An 18,138-nucleotide genomic window follows, 5' to 3' on the forward strand; every position below is an offset into this window, starting at 1 on the left:
CTGAACTGCTGCCTCCCAAACTGATTCTCATAGAGGAGCTGAAAGATCTGGAACTTCAGTAAACTGCTGTAAACAGTTACCAGAATCTGGGCGTACCAGGCTATTTTGTACATATTTTACACCAGCAAACTTATTTTGTGGTATTTTGCTCCATTTAATTAAAAATGCAGAACGATGTAGTATTTTAATGTAAAGAACAACAACAAAAAAACACAGAAAGCATGGTTGGTACTTTTCAAATAATTTTTATTAACAACAATATGGATTCAACTTTGTCAAGAAGTTACAATTAACATTGTAATGTACTGGCTAATGGCCCTGCAGGGTCAGTGGAAACAGCCTTCATATGTTCTTACCCTGTTGCCAAACTGGCTTTTTATCTTGCAAAGAAGTAAAAAATGCTTCTAATAGCAGGTGGTGTTGAGTATGTCTGGAATTGTCCTGTGCGTAGCTGAGGGAACGACACATCTGCATCCAGATGAATGAACAGGGAAATATTACATGCTTCCACTGACACTGCAGGGGACAATTCTTATTTCAAAAACCAGTTTTTAGACAGTGACAGCACTTTGTGTGATGTTGTAATCCATTTGAATTAAGTCGGTTAACACACTTGAAAAAAAAAAATGAAGCAGAAATATCTTGGGCAAATTCTTTTCTGACCTGTATCTCATTCAAACCTAATGATTCTCTAAATAATCCAAAAGGATTGCATGACATGTGAGTCAGGACAAAAGTTGGCCCAGAGAGGCAAGTTCATTCCTGGTATAGGTGGGTTCAGTTTCTTTAAGGTCAGCGGAACTGAGCCTGGTTATCCCAGTGAAGGCTGAACTTCACCCAGTTGGGTAGAGAATTCATTGAAGTCAGTGAAGCCATCCAAGGATGAATTTAGCCTCAGGTCTTTAAACCTTTTTTTTTTTTTTCATTCTTTGCTGTTATATTTCTTTTCCTGCTTATTCCTCTTTTCTGATTATTTTCCTTTCCTATGTGCTTTTTAAAAATGTCCCTTCTCCTCTTTCCTTTTTACATCAGTACTTTGTGCGTTATCTCTTATATAGTCAATGTGACATGGGTAAATTCAGCTAAGTATTACTTTCCTCAGGAAATAATTGGAATATTACCATTTTCACTTTAAACAGATGCCCAACAAAGTAAGGATTTGAATCTGAGCTCCCGATTCAAGAAAAATTCTTACTGAATTCAGTAGAACTTTTGCTTGAATAAGGATTGCAGGTTTCAATCCAGAAATACTACTGTACTTCAGATGTTCTACTACACATCAGCAGTTCAGTATGATTTCACTTACCACAGAAGAGCAGGTGAATTGCTCATCACCATACTATAATGAGAGCAGTCACTTTAGGTAGGATAATTTGAATATATCTAACAACTGTGGGCACTGTGAGTAAAAGTGTATGATCTTTGCAATCTTGAACCCTAGGCTAAAAGACTATATTCATATTTAAATAAAAAGTATAGATCATATAAGCCAGGAACAAATACAAATTCTTAAACAAATAATAATCATCAAAACTATTCTTTTCGGTTCTCTCTTCAATCAAATACAAGAAACATACTGATCAGAAAACAGTTATTTGGATAAAGCTTAATTCGTGAAGCTCTTACTTGGTTCAAATTCTCTCTTCAACAACCCTCTAATGGATTGCAAGTCAGAAGAAATTTTGTCCTCTGTCCCTAGTCAGAAGAAATTCTTATTAGCTCTCATGAGCTTGAATTTAATAAGCAGCTCAAGACAAGACTTGAAAAGCCAGACAGCTCTTTCTTTTGTGAAACCAATGAATGCCTGTCAGTCATGACACTGTCGTTTAAAGAGAGAGCGCAGAAACAGGAAACTCCCGATGATGAAATATGAGAAAAGCCTATAAAAATCCAAACAAACAATTCTTCCTCTCCATAATTTCATATATTCACTACTCTTTCTACTTTCTATCAATATTATGTTAAAAAAAATCCTATATGATAAGACTTGCAGCTACAAAAATAATAATGGTGAGCATAAAAGAAAAAAAAATCAGGTTTTTAAACCATGATTTGAAAAGATAGGATATTCTGGATTTATTATTACTTTGTAAAGACATTAACATTTTCATACATAATTTATAGAATTCATTCTTTTGTGCACAACATTGTATTAAATAAATTAACTTAAAATTAGAAGGACTCAAGCATGTCATTTAAGGCAAAAATACCAAGTTTCTGTGAGATAAATTATCAGCAAAACCCGAGGCCCTGCTTCTAGTACTGAATGCGTACAGTCAGAGCCAAAGCTAAGTTCTCCCACTGCCTCCTTCCTGGCTCAGTGGGAGGCAGTCATCGGCTCGTGCAGGCAGAGGTGGAAGATTGGAGACCAATTTGTGATGCCTTTAGTTTTCTGTCACATCAAGGAGGGGAGGAGAGTTTTGTTACTGACACATGTTGCCATGTGCCTCATGTCGTGCTCCTGACCTGGACCTAAGGGCAGGTGTATGCTTAGGTTGGCAGGAGGCTTCATATAAAAGGCGAGAAAGGCACCATACACCACTAGGAAAGAAGAAAGAAAAGCCTAAAAACTTGCAAGTTTTAAAATTTTGAATTGTACTATAAACTTTCAGGTATGCCTGGATGAACTGCAGACATTCAAATAAGTTAAATGAATGGAAATGTGGAAAAAGAATCTATTTATCCTCACAAAATTACTGTTGTAATCAGGTTTTCGTATAACCAGACTGCACATTAAAGAAAACAGGAAAGGCTGAATGTGGTAGATTAAATGGCAAATCAGTGGTGAGGAAATTGTGCTTCAAGGTGTCTTTCAGGATTTAACAGCTGAAGTTTGCTCTGGCATGAGCCGTGGAGCACACTGTACCATCCATGGACCCCACATAATGACACAATATGTACACTCTACATTTTGCATGTACTTTCACATAATAAGGTTATCATGTAATATCCAGGAATACTTTTGTAAAGGAAACATGGAAGCAGAAATTACAATAGTTTCATAGTAAACAGATCAAGTCCTTCACAATACAATCCATAGCATTTAGCCATGATTAAGACTGGAGTGACGTTTTTGATGTACAAAGTAAGTTCCCAGCAGGTCTGGGCCTTGAGAAAACACTGCCCTGAGTGAGCTGGCACTGGCACCCCCATACATTCACTGTTCCTGCTGCTAGAAGGAGGCTGAGCCCAAGTCAGGTTGTCTACAAGCTTGTGGTGCAGGTAGGGTATGAATTTCGGGGGAGGCAACACACAGAAACCTTGCTCAGCTGGGAAAAATGAAAGCCTGGTTAGGCTCTGCATGGGTTCTTCCAGTGGCGAAGCCTTGCTGGGGATGAGCAGATAGGCACTATCACCACTCCTGCATCTGAGCAGAAGTGAAGTGTAGGTAGGATAAGAACAAAGAGGATGTATCAAGCAGGAATGCTCAGTCTGATGTAGGCTTTGAATTTTAAGCCTCAGGTTTTAGGAGGAAAGAGTCTGAAGGTCCTCTACTGGAAACCCTGCAAGAAATGACTGTGGTTAGGACACAGTGTTGAGCTATAAAAATGGGACCAAATTCTCTCTCTCCTCCTCTCATTTTATTTAAAAAAAAAAAAAGCAAAACCAAACAAAAATCACATGCAAAAATTAAAAAAAAAAACAAAACAAAAAAACTGCCTTCAATTTTCTCAGTTAAGGTTGTCTTCCTACTTCCATCTCTGGTTGCCTTCATGGCTTTTTTTGGAAATAGCACTCATTATCTGTGACTGACAGGCTGGAATTAAAAAATATATATTTCTGCCTCTTCCTTATTTTCTGGGATCATTTCTCTTCCTGCCCATCTAAATCTTTATTCCTTTTTCTTCACCGATTGTGTTAGCTTTCCCTCTTCCCTGTTTTGTCCTCTTTAGTTTCACTCTGTATTTCAGTTCTTCTTTTTCCCTCACTCCCCAGCCTCATGAACTACTGTCATGGCATCAGGTTGCGACTGCAAGGAATTTTCAAAAGAATGAAATACCGCTTCTACAACGAAGGCAGTGCCTGCATCTTTGCCTCACACATACTGCTGCCAAAATGTTTCAGATTCACAAGACGGTTCCTCAGTGAGTCTGGAAAAAGGAGAGCTTCCCTTGCATTCTTAGTGCAGTCACCCAAATTATCCATTTCTGAGGCCAGCCCCGACCCCTAGAATACAAACCTTTCAAAACAATAAAACGTTCTCATTATAAAGAACAATGTGATAGTAGTGGTGTGTCGGGTACTTTGCCACAACACTAAATCATCAAAAATCAGATGGATATATTAACATACTGTTTTTCAGAGTTAAAAATAATTGATTACTGATGAGCTAACGTGTGTATCTTGCAACTGGCAGCCATTTCTAATCCCGTATATCTTATTTCCTTGGTACCTTGCTAGCAGCTGTAGATAATTCTTTGTTGTAAACATAAACTATCATCTAAATCAGGACACATATATATATTTAATTAGTTCAGAAGCAAAGTGCTTTAAATCTTACAATTCTTACTTTTGCCCTGTAGAAACGGCACTAGGTCTAAATGCTCAGATTTTTGCTTTTTGATACATCCTGCAGCATTAGCTTTGTAGGCAATTCATTATTTAAACCTACTGTACTACATGAAAGGCTGCCATACTGTAGGTATAAATCTGAATTTTAGCCATCACTTGAACATGCATTTTCATGCAACTAGAAGATATGGGCTCATTCAACTGCTTTTCAGATTCATCCTGTGTTTGTGATTTTATCTCGTTAAAAAGGCTTTCAAAATAGTTCATGCTATGATATGTATGACTAGAGGAATGACTCAGCCAATGAAGAAAGCCTACAAGCTGTTATTTAAGTTTGACATGGAGCAGACTGAGTGCTTCTGTACCGTCCCCTGGCTTGCAAATGCTTTGAGATGATCTTGATATTCCAGTCCTTAGAGAGTCAGTGGAGAGAGTCGTTTCCACTAGAGGGCGAGAGATGGCTTCAGTAGTCTCTGTTCCTGCCTCTGTCTCCAACTCTTCATCAGTTATAAATAATTTTGACTCCCTCCATTTGGAGTATATGTCTTGGCTACCTCTTGAACCACTGGAGTCACTGCCAGTAATCTGTACATTCAGTTCTTCTGTTGATTGTATAAGGTTTTGTATAGATAAAGATTTTCCTAAATCCATTTGCACCACAGGTTTAACTGAGAGCAAAGGTTCCCCTTCTGTATCCAGTCCTTTTCTCCACGTGAGATCCTTGGTTGCGCTGGGCTGAGCGACTTGTCCGTTATCCTTTGATGCAACAAGGCAAGCGGTGACATCAGAAATATTTTCCTGTGTGGTTACAGGAATAATATGAACGGGCTCAGGCCTATTGATATGCTTCACCGATGAGAAAGGTGGTATTTGCAATGTTGTTGGAGTTGCTGGCTTAGTTGCCTGGTTTATTTGGTTTGATGTGTTGTTAACTGTTGTATGTCCATCGTTTGGCACTTGCGTTGCTTGACTATGCATAGCTGGACTGAAAGCATAGTAAGCCTGAGTGCTAAATTCATTTGGTGTCAGTATAAGCTGTAGGCCACGAGGCAGATTGGCACTAGCTGATCTGGATACACATCCACTAATTTGTGCAGAGTTAGACAAATCTTTACTATCGGATGGACTTTGATAATCAGAAGTCTGCTCACATTCGAAAGCTGGCATTTGAAATGAAGCCAAAGTGAGTGCTGATGCAGATCCTTTTCGCAAAACTTGTTGATAAATATCTAACAGGCAGTCCAGTTTTGACTCAATGGATTGTACCTGCAGGAGAAGAGGAAAAGGTTAAGATCAATGCAAAATATCAATTTAAAATACTTGGAACCCAAGCAGAAGGAAAATGTAACTGCTGAAGAGAAAAATGTTAGGAGCCTGATACAAGCTATCGACTGATGAAAAATAATGTCAAGAGCCTTCTAGCTACAGGTTTTTCATAAGCAAGCTGATAAAAAGGGAAAAAATCATTAACTTGCAATTTTTTCATTCTTATTTTTCTGTACTCAGAACACAGTTGAAGTAATATGATTCATATATCTTTAATGTCATTGTATTTAGGAAGCAGATATCAGAGAAAGTTATTTTGCCTGTTCATCATTTGAAACTGGCAATAAAATACACAAAAGTCAAGAGCAACAAAACCACGAGCAACAAACCAAGAGCAAGACAAAACCACAGTCACAGATGATCACTCTACCTGTTTCTCCACCTTGACTACACGCCCTAACATACTGAGATCATCGGTTGTCTCATTCTCTGCAGTATTCTTCTCTCTACTTCTTTTATCTGCTGTGATTTGTCCTTTACCAAGAATTTGGTCAACGCTGTAAGAGAAATTAAAAGCTGCTGTGATTCCTGAAAATGGTGCAATGTGGAAGCGTTCACTCTATCCAGACATTTAGTATTAAAATGACAGTACTCCAGAGAAGCACCGAAGAAATTATACTTAATTGTATTAGAAAATTATGGAAAAAATGAGAGATTTTTGAGCATTTTGTCATTATCTTACAGACAGCTTTTCTTTTATGTCGGCACTAACTGGGAGCTAGAAATTAGCCGTCATCTGAGAGAGCCGGAGCTGGAATTGCTGGGATACACACAATGCAACAGCCATTTTATTATTGCTGGGAACTGAGAACATGATCTCTCTGATCCTATACTTTACATGTAGTTCCCAATTTCTTTAATGTGAAAACAGAATGTCTGGGGAGAAGGAAAGATAGCAATGTTGACTTAATCCTTCTGGTGACATATGTTCCTTATTTATGAATGAACTTTTCAGATAAAGGATAACCTTCTCTATCATTCGGAGTTTCGTTTTCTGGGGGTGAATTAAATATATGCATTTTTGTTTGTTTTCACAGACAATTTAATTTCTGTCTCGGCTGTGTTCTGAACACAGCTGGGCTGTAGCACGGATGGGCAATTTGTACCCAAATATAACACAGAAACGTTAAATGTTATCAATATTCATTATACAGCAAATGATATAACAAGATGCTTATTCAGAGCAGAAATTACTGTTTTCCTACCGTGACTGAAGACTCTTGATCCTGCACAACATATCTAGATGACCCGCTGAATACTGCTCAATGACATCTTTGACATCATATGGACGAAGCGTTTCTTTAAACTTTCTCTTTGCAACGTGAAATTTCATAATTCTGGGGAAAAAGCATTTCACAGATGAATCTTCAAAGTGGTTGCAAAGCAATGCAGCATTCTCTACTGTCAAAATATTGTCAGATAATTTCTTTTTACTTGTAAGATATCCTCAGTACAGCTTTACAGTTTTCTGTGATGCATTTGTGGAAATGGGATGCCCACTGAGTAGCTCTTTATGGAATGAAAAGCTTGATTATTATATTGCAAATTGAAATAATAGAAATGACAAATTTGGAAAGCAAATGATGGTGAGCAGGTGACAGTGTTTATTATGATGTGCATTTAGTAACTGTAAGAGAATAATAAAACATCATAAAAAAACCAAACACCATCCTGTAGTGGTGTTTTAGTGGAGTGTCAGGAAAACCCTGCTTTGTCTAGTTAGGACAGACATTATGATACACAGAGTCAGATTATCAGTGTATAGTGATCCTCTACTCATTTCTATATTATACACAAATGTGCTTCCAAATAATACCAGCCGTTTCTGACAGCGCTGCTCAGGTTGTTATTTCCCATTCTGGTAACTGCCAGTTAAAATGAGATTGCTTGCTACTACTATAAAGCTTGAAATATGATTCTGATTACAGAAATTAAAATGGAAAAGGCCTGTTAAGAGTAGTCCATCACCTTGACAGTTCAGGACTGATCTCCATGATGTTTTAAGTATATCAGATGACGATGCACTTTCCTTTTTTCCATTGTGAGACAGTTTTACAGACTAATAGATTTTGGTGTCTTTTGTCATCTGAAAGTCTCTGAAGGTGGGATATGGATTTTTTTTTTTTCCTTTCAGATGTCAGATGATGGCAGGGTGCTCTGTTCGTAACAGTCTGGCAGCACAATCTCCCACAATCTCGTTTTTTATTCAGGTTACGAAGAACAAGTGATATAGTTGACATACAAGAAAGTATTGTTATTTTGTTATTATTCTCTCTGTTTAGATGGTCACCATTTTTCACCTCATGCTCTTGATAAAAGTAAAAAATATGAAACTCTTAGAAAAGCAGAGACAGAGAATTAAAGGAATAAATGAAGAAAATGCAATATATCAGAACTGCGTGATTTTCCAAGGAAAGAAGCAGAAGACTATTTTTTGAACAACCATAGAATCTTCTTAATCAACATATACAAAAATCTTCATCACTGCATTACAGGTTTATAGCACCTTTTTGGTTACCATAATGTTCAGAAATCAAATACAGCACTGAAAGCAGCCCGGTAAGTTGTAAATATGCTGCTTCTGGTTTAGGTATTGGCTCATGTGATGTCATCTAAATTAACTTCAGCAGGGTTTGGAACAGACCCTCATTGCTTACTTCTTTTTGCTTCAAATACATATAATTTTACATAAACTGTGAAAAAAAAAAAAAAGCTTATAAAAAGCTGGCACTTTAAAAGCCTGTGAGTTAATTAAGAAACATAAAACATGAACTCTTTCAGCAATGGAGCCTAGCAACTGCTCTGTAGTTATTAAATTCAGTTGATTCTCCATTGTTATTTACTCTCAACTTACGAAGCTCAAATGTCTTTCAGTATCTAGAAATAACTATCTAATTGAACTTGATAGGTTTGAACATCCATTTGGAAAAATTATTACAACCATACAGAGCACATTCAAAAATAGCAGTTGAATTGTGAATAAAAAGCTTTCAAGTTTCCTTCATTTGTGCTTCTGGAATAAAAAGTGGCCTACTCTGCTGTGTGGTAAAAATGATGGTGGGCAACCCACCCATACAAAAAAATGGAATCTGAGCAAAAAATATTCATATTCTCTAGCCTACAAACAGTGGGGACAGAGAAAGCAATCAGAATATAGCTTGGTGTGTCTTTTCTCGTTACACCACATGGGGGCAAAAAAGACTCATCAGAAACAAAGCGAGTCGCCATTGGCAATCCCTAACTGCTAGCATGGACCTAGCAGCAGTAATTTAAAGTAAGAATTAACCCAGAAGAACAAAACTGTGCACATCTCACAATTTTTTAAAACATTATTTCTATTTTTAAATCACTGTATGCCATGGTGGAATGTGTTGTTTTTATAACTCAAAGATAATGTGGATAATGACGGAAGATACACTGTTCTATAAACCTGTCAAAGTCATCAGTACCACTGTTTTTCTGGTGAGAATTACCTACAAATTGTAGCCTTTTTCAATGATGCATCCAGAGAACAGAAAAAAGATTCTTTTGTGTCGAATGGCTGCTAACTGTTAGGAAATTGAAGTCCAATGCCATTTTTTGTCTGACCTTCAGGATTGGCACTGCTTTAAAGTTACAGTGTTTTCTGAATATGCAAGTTGCACATATTTCCTTGCATTTGTTGCATTTCATTTTCCTTTCATGTCACCCCTTACATCATTGAAAGGTATTATGCTTACCATTAATGCACGGAGACTGGCACTGAGTCATAACATCTCTAACCATCCCTGCAACCCTGCCATATGCATGCTGGTTTTTTTTGAGTCTGTATCCTTTCAGTCTTGCCACCATCTCAGGAAGAAATGGAGCATTACTGCACTGGGATTTCAGGCAAACTCACACACAGCTCCTGCCATAAAGATTAAATTTGGGTGGGTTGTTCTGCCCATGGCTGGATGAGATACCCACAGTTTGTTTGCTTATTCTCTACATCAGGAAAACAGCTGCACACAGAGAGAGCTGCGCCGATTCCTCCATCCCTCTACCCTTAGCTTGCTAGATAACTCTAAACTGCAACATGCAGGAGTCATCTGGATCCAATACAGAGAAGGTAACAGAGACAAAGGTGGTGAAGAGTTAAATTCACTATGTTTGGGGCATCTGGGTCAATACTGTCTCCTCTTTGGAGCCTTAGCTTGCACTAACCCATTGCCTAGGAGCCAAAGACATTGTTTTCTCCCAAGCTCAATGCTGTAGTAGCCAAAGACACATCAAATATCCTCCCTGAAACCTTGAAACACATCTGTGCAGAAAATACACAAAGCATTGGGATTGAAAAGAAGCAGAGGATTCTGAAACAACACCATGAAACAAATTCATAAGGACTTCTTGTAGAGGTAGCAGAAACATTTCCAACACTCATGATAAATGGAAAATCATATTTTCCTTCTTTGGCTACTAAATATGTATGACTATTCAGTTGTACAGCTTATCTGCTCAGGAATTCTCATGTTTTGTTATATTTAGCTAAATTTATTATTATTTCCTACTAACAACAAATGAAAATACATCTGTGCAATCACTAGAGTTAAGGAGAGAAAAGACCTCTTAGGTCAGCAAGTTCCTCTTCCTGCCCTTGCAGTTATTCCCTATTGCATATTTATTTATTCTTTCTAGTTTTGTGTTTCATAAATAATACAATCATTTCAGCATTTCTGTTGTTCTGTATTACAGATCTTAGTGCCTTGTGCTATGAAAAATGATCAGAGATTTTACCATATATGGAAACAAGTTATCTTCTTCTTAGTCTCTCTTCTATACTTGTGAACTAATTGTGAACTAACAGAGAGAGCTGAGTCTCCAGCAGCTCTGACTGCAGGATATGAACAGCTTGTTGTTCACAGCAAGGCTACAGCCAGTTGATTAGTGCAACAAAACCTGCTGACACAGAAGCTAGCTAGCAAGAACTGCTTTTGTGCACTGTTCTTGGAGCCCAGCTTGCATCTGCAGGGAGCAGGACTCTTGCTGGCCTGGAGTTAGCTGTGTCTCTCCACACTACTCATCCAACATTTGCAAATGCACAGAGCAGTTTTTCTTTACTTTTCCTACTGTCTCAGGTCGGAGGCAAACAGAGAGCTTGGAGTAAATGGGATGGAAAGGGCGGCACAAAACCTGGACTGGGGAAGGCTCAGTTGGGGGGCTTTGAAAGGAGGTGGGCAGCTTGAAAGGTTATGGACAGGTCTGTGCAGCGGGTCTTCAGTAGGACTGCCTGGGAATCCTGTTTTCTGAAGGTGATGTAGCTGGAATGGATTCTACTATGTGCTGTTGAGGTCTTTTGTATCCTATCGATTCAAGCTATTCAAGTACCTTCTGTCCTCATCTGCTCCTGCATACCAGCATGAAAGGAAAGCCTCCACCCTCCCCTGTTCCTTTGCAATTCAAAGCTGATTCTAAAAACAAACTTCAAAATGAGGGACAAAGTTTCCATATGGACAGATGCTATCATCTTGAAATTCTACAGTTACTATGTAGTGTCTCAGATCCTTCTTCAGATGTTTGCATAGATCCCAGTCTGGTCAGGTAACAGACACTCTGAATAATAAGAAAGAGGAGTATCAGCTATCTGACAAACTGAATTATCAGTCTCTTGAATTTGGGAGGTTAAGGTATAGCATTTAACAAAAGTCTGAAGATAGTTGCATATTATGCTATAAATATCTCAAATAAAGATGTGTCTGATGAAGAAAGATGTGTATGATGTTTACAATATAGTGATATAGTAGCATTTGCAGGGAGAAATGGGACAGATTCATGGCTAATTGATAGCAAGTGGAAATGCAAAATTCTTAACCTCACTGGTGAAATGAATTGTTCTTCAGTAAGCTGAGTACACAGGGAAAAAGCTGGAGATAATCTAAGAAGTTTACTTTTATCATTTGAATAGTGCATGTCAGAAACAATGAGACTGTTGCATCTTTGGTATTTTTAGAAAATTTCTTTAGATGACCCTGTGGAGGAAGTTTGCCAGCGACGACCTTTGAATTCAGTGCCTTTCCATTAGAGCTGATAACTACCAAGAGAATGAGCAATCTGCTCTGTGTGTCCCTGCCTGAGCAGAAATTGGACCAGGTGGACCCAGAGGTCCCTGCCAACCTCAGTTATTCTGAGATTCTGTGAAAAGATGCAGGTGATGCACTGTAAACAATTCAGTGGTGCCTCTGAAAACAAGCCCCATTAACTCAGCGAGTACTAAAATATCAAGTCTTAAGGAATTTGGACAGTATTAAGAATGAGATGGCCATTGGTATCACTTGCAGATACAGTGGCAAGGTGCACTTGGAGCCAGGAGTCAACCAGTCTGTTTAAAATGCAGCATTCCAGACAAGCATCTTTGGCACCAGAGCCAAAATATATTCTGACTGTTCCTAATTTGAGCATTTTCCATTCAAAGGAACAGGTCTGCCTTGTAGCTGAATGTCCATAGTATATAAGGATTTCTGTCACCTGCTGAAACACTGCTGACAAGAGATGGTTCACAGCAGTGACATTTAAGTAGCCCATTGCAGTGGCTGTGGGCATGGAGCTGGTATCTGACACGTTCTGTGAGGTCATTTCCAGGCAGATTGGAAAGATGGTAGGAACAGACATCTGCAAGTGATCTGCCAAGCTGCCTTGGCTTGCAGAAGAGAATTAGAAACTGCCTTACTAGTTATCTGCCTACACTGGCAATCAGTGGAAAAAGGGGAAGGAAATGCAAGCAGCTTGTGCAGGTTCCCATCGTATAAATTATTTGATAAAGAGCTTGAATTCATTCTTATAGCACTGAGAGAACTATGGCGAGAATCCCCTTTTAGGAAAACAACACCTTTCCATACGTTTTTGCAGAAACCCCCTGTGGCTGGTGCTTGCTTCCTGGAGAAGTGTGCAAGTGAGATATAGGGCCCAGGGGGCAACCCCCAGCCATAGCACCAGGTTGGCTGTTGGCAGAGAGGGGATGATGGAATTCTCTTTGCTTATTGATTTACTCTTTATGGTGGCAAGTTTGCCTGTCAAGAATAGCACTTCAAAATATTCAGTACAAGTAAGAACCTTGGCAGTCTCAGGAGGGCGAATACTAAATTTAAGCATTCAATACTGGTAATTTTATAAGTTTCAGTGAAGTTTGCTACTTCCTTGGAAAAGAAGGAAACTATTAGTTTTAAATCACTGGGGTTACATATACTTCAATGGACAGTGGTAGGCAAGGTTTTGCACAATTGAATGAATGTAATTATCCTGCTGGTACCAGAAGAAAATTGCAGTAAAAGCCAAATGACAGTTTCAGGAATATGGAAATGCAATGAAAATGTAAACTTTTGAAGGAAGTAACTTTTCCAAGCAAGGTGATATACATTCAGTAAAGGTATATCAAAATTAAATACAGTAATTTGAATTACAGGAAATATACCAGAAACCAGCACTCGTTATTCTCTTTCTTTTCTTAGCCAAATCACATGATACTTTTGGAAAGCGAAAAGTTGATAATGGAAGAGAAACGATGAAGAGAAAGGATGAGTAAATCATATTAGCATCAGTTATGTGGCAAATACAGTAGCGTAATAAGTTCATCTAATTGACATGCAATTATTTAGTGCCTTAATTACAGAAATCTCTAATATTTATTCACTAGGTATTTTTTACTCACCTGATCGCTCTGATGACAGTTTTAAGAGCAGGAGTGAGATCTTCTACTGACACATCACATTGGCACCCTTTATCATCATAGACATCATCTGTTCCAAGACTGGTGTCAGCTACAAAATACAAGGGCAGACCAAACAATAAGCATTTAAAAATGCCTTCCTTCATGTTTTCTAGCTGCCTGCACAGTCATTCTGGAAAAATGGGGACTACACATCAAGTATTAAAAAGCTTCATCAGTTTATGAACTGTGTGATATACTTGTCTGTGTTTAGGCTTGTGTCATAAAAGGACCAGGGAGTCCCTAGTGAAAATGATAAAAGTTAGAAGGGAAGAAAGCCCTGTTATTTTTCATACAAATGAATTGTGAGTTCCGGTATGTTGCATTCTGACGTCTCAGTGTTTTTCATCACATTCACTGTCTTAAGGGAAAGTGTTAAGTTAGTAGATATAAATCGAATAAGCAAAAGACACTGAAATTATATTAAATTGCTATATTTTTTGCCACCATGAATGAACTTTTAAGACAAAGGAGAAGATCCATTTCATTTATTAAGAAGGCTGTGGAATGATGCGATACTTGATTACAGGTAAAAATAAATCGAGCATCTTTTTGCCAGAACTGAGTAGAGAATGACACTCATCATGGATCATTTGTCCCCTTAAACTTCACAGCCACGTAGATTCTGCAGTGTTCTTCTGCAATAGGCACTCAAGTTAATACATTTTTTTGTCTGAACAAAATGGATCTTCTGTTCTTTCCTAACATTGCCCCTGCAGGGTTACCATTTGTGAATCAATTAGAAATCTCAGAAGGGCTCAGTGTATCACAGTTCTCAAGGAAAACAGGGAGGGATGCATGACCAAGACGGTTTACAAACTCCAAATGTGCAGGAATGGGAATGGAGGAAGGAAGGCAGGATCAGTGAATGCCCGTGATACACATACATTGAAAACATGTAAGATGGGGGAGACCTGTCTTGAGGGTAGGTGTTTTTTCTCCCAAACAGTCTCTCATCACCTGCATAAAGTCCAAGTGCCCAGGTGAAAAATTTCAGAAGGTAAGTGCATTTTAACACCTAAATGTCTCTACTTCATAAGGAAGAGAATGAAAAATGAAAGAATACCAAATAAAATAGAGAAAAAACGATGGGATTCGTTATCCCTTAATAACGAAGGAGATTTCTTTACAGTCTTATGTCCCTACCTATATTCATGCTATTATTTAAAACATGGGCTCAGTTACTCAAAAACACTGCAAGTTAGCCATTTCAGATCACTTCGTTGTAATCAATTTTGATCCACAATCAGACAAAAGCATTTGCAGGACATTTTCTCAAGTTCCCTTTTCACAAAGATTGTAAATTAAAGATGAAAAATATTCTTTATCACGCAGTAATGCCCAGAAATTTCATGTCATCTCTTACATCTAATCAGAATACTATCTTAGAATAAACAGCATTGTACTAGGCTGCATTTTCTGGAACTGATATTGCTGCATTGTCTTCACAGATTTAATATTTGGCCATAATAATTTATTTTGATGAGATATGTCCTTAAAAGTTATGCGCTGAAATATTAGGAGTCCTTAAAATTTAAAGGTCATTAGTTCGAAGAACATTTTTGGACAGAAGCTGAAAAATAAGTCTGTGGTATTTTTTTAATTCCTCATAAGACCTTAACCTTATGTTGTGGTAGTTTCGTGGTTGGCACTGTCCTGACAGGAAACGATAGCAAAGATCACTTTTATGCTTTCTGTGATTCACGAACTAAAACTATCCCTGACAAAACTGAAGAGCATCCAAGGGTCAGTTTTTAGTATTGAACAGAAAGTGGGATATACAAAATTAGTGATTTGGTTAAGGCCATGTATCTGTGGCAAAGCAGAGCCTACTCTGCCTAATTCATTAACCTCTAGACTATATTTTCTTTTTTGACTGTTGCTGAACTGTTATATCCATAATGAACATATACTGTAACTGTGAAGAGCAAAACATTTATCTTTGACAGATCAACTTAATACAATAAAGAGAGATGGCTTATAGCCAAGATAATAACGTCTTCAATTACATGCACTGAACAATCAATTGGAACCTTAACAAAATTCAGTTTTACATCGTAAAGATGAAGTTTTCATACACAACTGGTATCCTCCCTTCCTTGCTATTGTTGAAAGTCAAGCTTCCAATGATGTTAAGAGTGCTTTTTACTGGCACTCTTTCACAAGCTTTACTATTGACTGCTTATCTTACAGATAAAATACATATGTCTCTCCACTGCTCCTGCCTAACTAATATTTAGATTCCTGTCCAAAAAATATAGTTAGCTAAAATAAATTATGTAATTAGGTTTTTGGATATATACACTATTTAAAACTCCATCCCCAAAGGTGCTGAGTATACCACGACACTAACTTTCTAGGTGTTACGTCTGATTAGCCTCTCCAGTTCTCCCACTGCTGAAATCTCCCAGCTCATTCCCAAATTCCATGCCAAAAATTGAGTTTTGTACATTACTGGTATTTCAAGTGGCTCTCTAAGGTTTAAACCAACTCAGTTATTCTGGCGTAAACTGGGGATAATTTTGCTAAGGTCAGAAGAGCTACAGCCATGTAATCCCTGTGAAACAGGAGACTCCAACTTGAAAGTTTAAAACAAACATGTTTCTATATGATTATCTCACTGATACAGTTCCTGGGTCCTCTGCCAAGTGCAGTGTCATTAATAAAAGGTCCTCAATGCAGCATATCTTTGCAGAACTGTTCTGAGAACAGTGTGGTGCAATTAGAGTTTCACGTTGCTCTCATGTGGATACAAAATCAGCAAAATCTTTAAACAGACACTGGAAAATTCTTATAAATTTAAGCCAGCTTTAAGAAGAGATACTGCTCCTAATAAATCACCTTTTTTTTTTTTCTTTCTAATATTCCCACTGACATGAATTTCCTCCATTATAGCAGGCACTCAGTACAACATGTCAATAAAACTCGAGAAAAGCTATAAACCTTGCTTGATTCATATGGGAAACATTCGTGTTTCTTTGTAATACTAAGCAGACTTGGGAAAAGGTTTGAGAAATACACAGTAAGAATTTGGAGAAAAAAAATTCCGGCTTAAAAAGGCACTGAACTCAAAGTTCACATTCTGATGAATTTTTCCAGTGGAAGCTCATGTTGTGTACGACATAGTTACGAGGTGAGATGTTCTTGTATCGCTTCTGTCCCTCTCAAGTTCATCCCGGAGGTCGGGGCTGTGCTGGGGCCAGCTTGGCCCCTGCAATGGCTCCAGCTGTTAAAATCACTGCCAGTTCCCAGACAGGATTAAGCTACGGCCTCTGAGGAGCCCTGCTCCATGCTGCCTCCTGTCCTCAGAGGGGTTCCTACCCACCAGTAACTGGGCAGGCATGCCCTCCAGTGCCAGCTCACACTTAGCCCTGTGCGCCTGCTCCTTCTTCCATCTCTGTACCCCTTAGCTGTGTCTCCTGCTCCCCACTGGGGTCCATGCCTGGTCCAGGCCTCCCTAGGATTAACAACAGTCTGGCTTTCTCTCCAGGAGCCCCTGCTACTAGCTAAACAGGCCTTCCAAATCTGCTGCTTGGGCAGCTTGTGAATCTGGCCTTGACAATAGCCTATGCACCTCTTAGTACAGCATTTAGACATACTCCTGGAATTCTCCCTAAGAAGGGTTGTCAGCCAGTTGAACAGTTCAGAAACAATTCCCCTTTTCTAATACCAGCATCTTTACAATTTGAGATGTGTTTTGATTCTAAGCTTCAGTCTGTCCATGTAAGTATTTAAACTGGTATTTGTTTCACAACTCATTGGCCAACCACGAATATCTTACAATCTTTGATGTTATTTACTTTGGGTTACTGTCTTGTCTTTGCCTCTTATTAATTTCTTCCTTTCTTCCTTAACAGCAGTCTTTGAATTAACACATAGCAAGTAAGCAATTACCAACAAATAGAAGCATTGAAGTCATTAAAATTATATTGATATTTCCCCTTTTGTCACAGTGTTTATGCATTCTTCTTGAAAACTCGTCAGTTATGATCACCCCAAATGAACAGAATAATAATGACTCTGTTCTGTAACCTTATATGTCACTAACAAAAAATTTATAAGTATGTATCTGCATTTCATATGACTCTGCGCACAAGTTATGTGCAAGATTTGATTTATTATTTCTGTATGTATCATGCATCCTTTCATCATAATTGGGAAAACTGTAGCACTGCTCTGATTACCCTCATAGCTTCATGCTCTCAACGTCAGTCATATTTGAGCAATTATGTGCCCGTTGAACAGAACAGAAAATATTTTATACTCCTCTCTTTGTTTTCTGGAACTGTCATATGCTAACATCAACAGTCCAACATTAGTTAAGTGCCTGTGCAGACACCATGAATAGCCCTATGGTAATGCTCCCAACACAGTCAGCACTGTATTGATCCCAACATAGACCCTTTTATTATTTTTTTCAAAGCCTACAGATGTGCTTCAGCCTTCCTGTGACTCTGCAGGAGATAGCTTGAACTGTTTGTATGGTTGATCTAAGTCATTCTACTCACCTCTTAGACAAGGCAAAATATGAATAGGTGCCCCAAGCTGACAGTGTGCAGATGACCCTCAATTATTTGTGT

At 38.3% G+C, this 18,138-nt stretch overlaps 1 protein-coding gene across 1 annotated transcript in view; it reads right to left on the minus strand.

The window, feature by feature from the left end:
- Nucleotides 230-18,138, minus strand: part of KCNQ5 (potassium voltage-gated channel subfamily Q member 5) — an 86,134-nt gene continuing 68,225 nt past the window's right edge. The window contains exons 13-16 of the mRNA XM_021392013.1: nt 13,502-13,610; nt 7,044-7,175; nt 6,209-6,335; nt 230-5,778 (exon numbers count right to left, since the gene is read on the minus strand). Coding sequence (XP_021247688.1) covers nt 4,837-5,778; nt 6,209-6,335; nt 7,044-7,175; nt 13,502-13,610 — 1,310 coding nt within the window. The 3' untranslated portion in view covers nt 230-4,836. The remainder of the gene's footprint in view (nt 5,779-6,208; nt 6,336-7,043; nt 7,176-13,501; nt 13,611-18,138) is intronic.

This window comes from Numida meleagris, chromosome 3 (assembly GCF_002078875.1).
Source record: "Numida meleagris isolate 19003 breed g44 Domestic line chromosome 3, NumMel1.0, whole genome shotgun sequence".
NCBI classification, from domain to species: Eukaryota; Metazoa; Chordata; class Aves; order Galliformes; family Numididae; genus Numida; species Numida meleagris.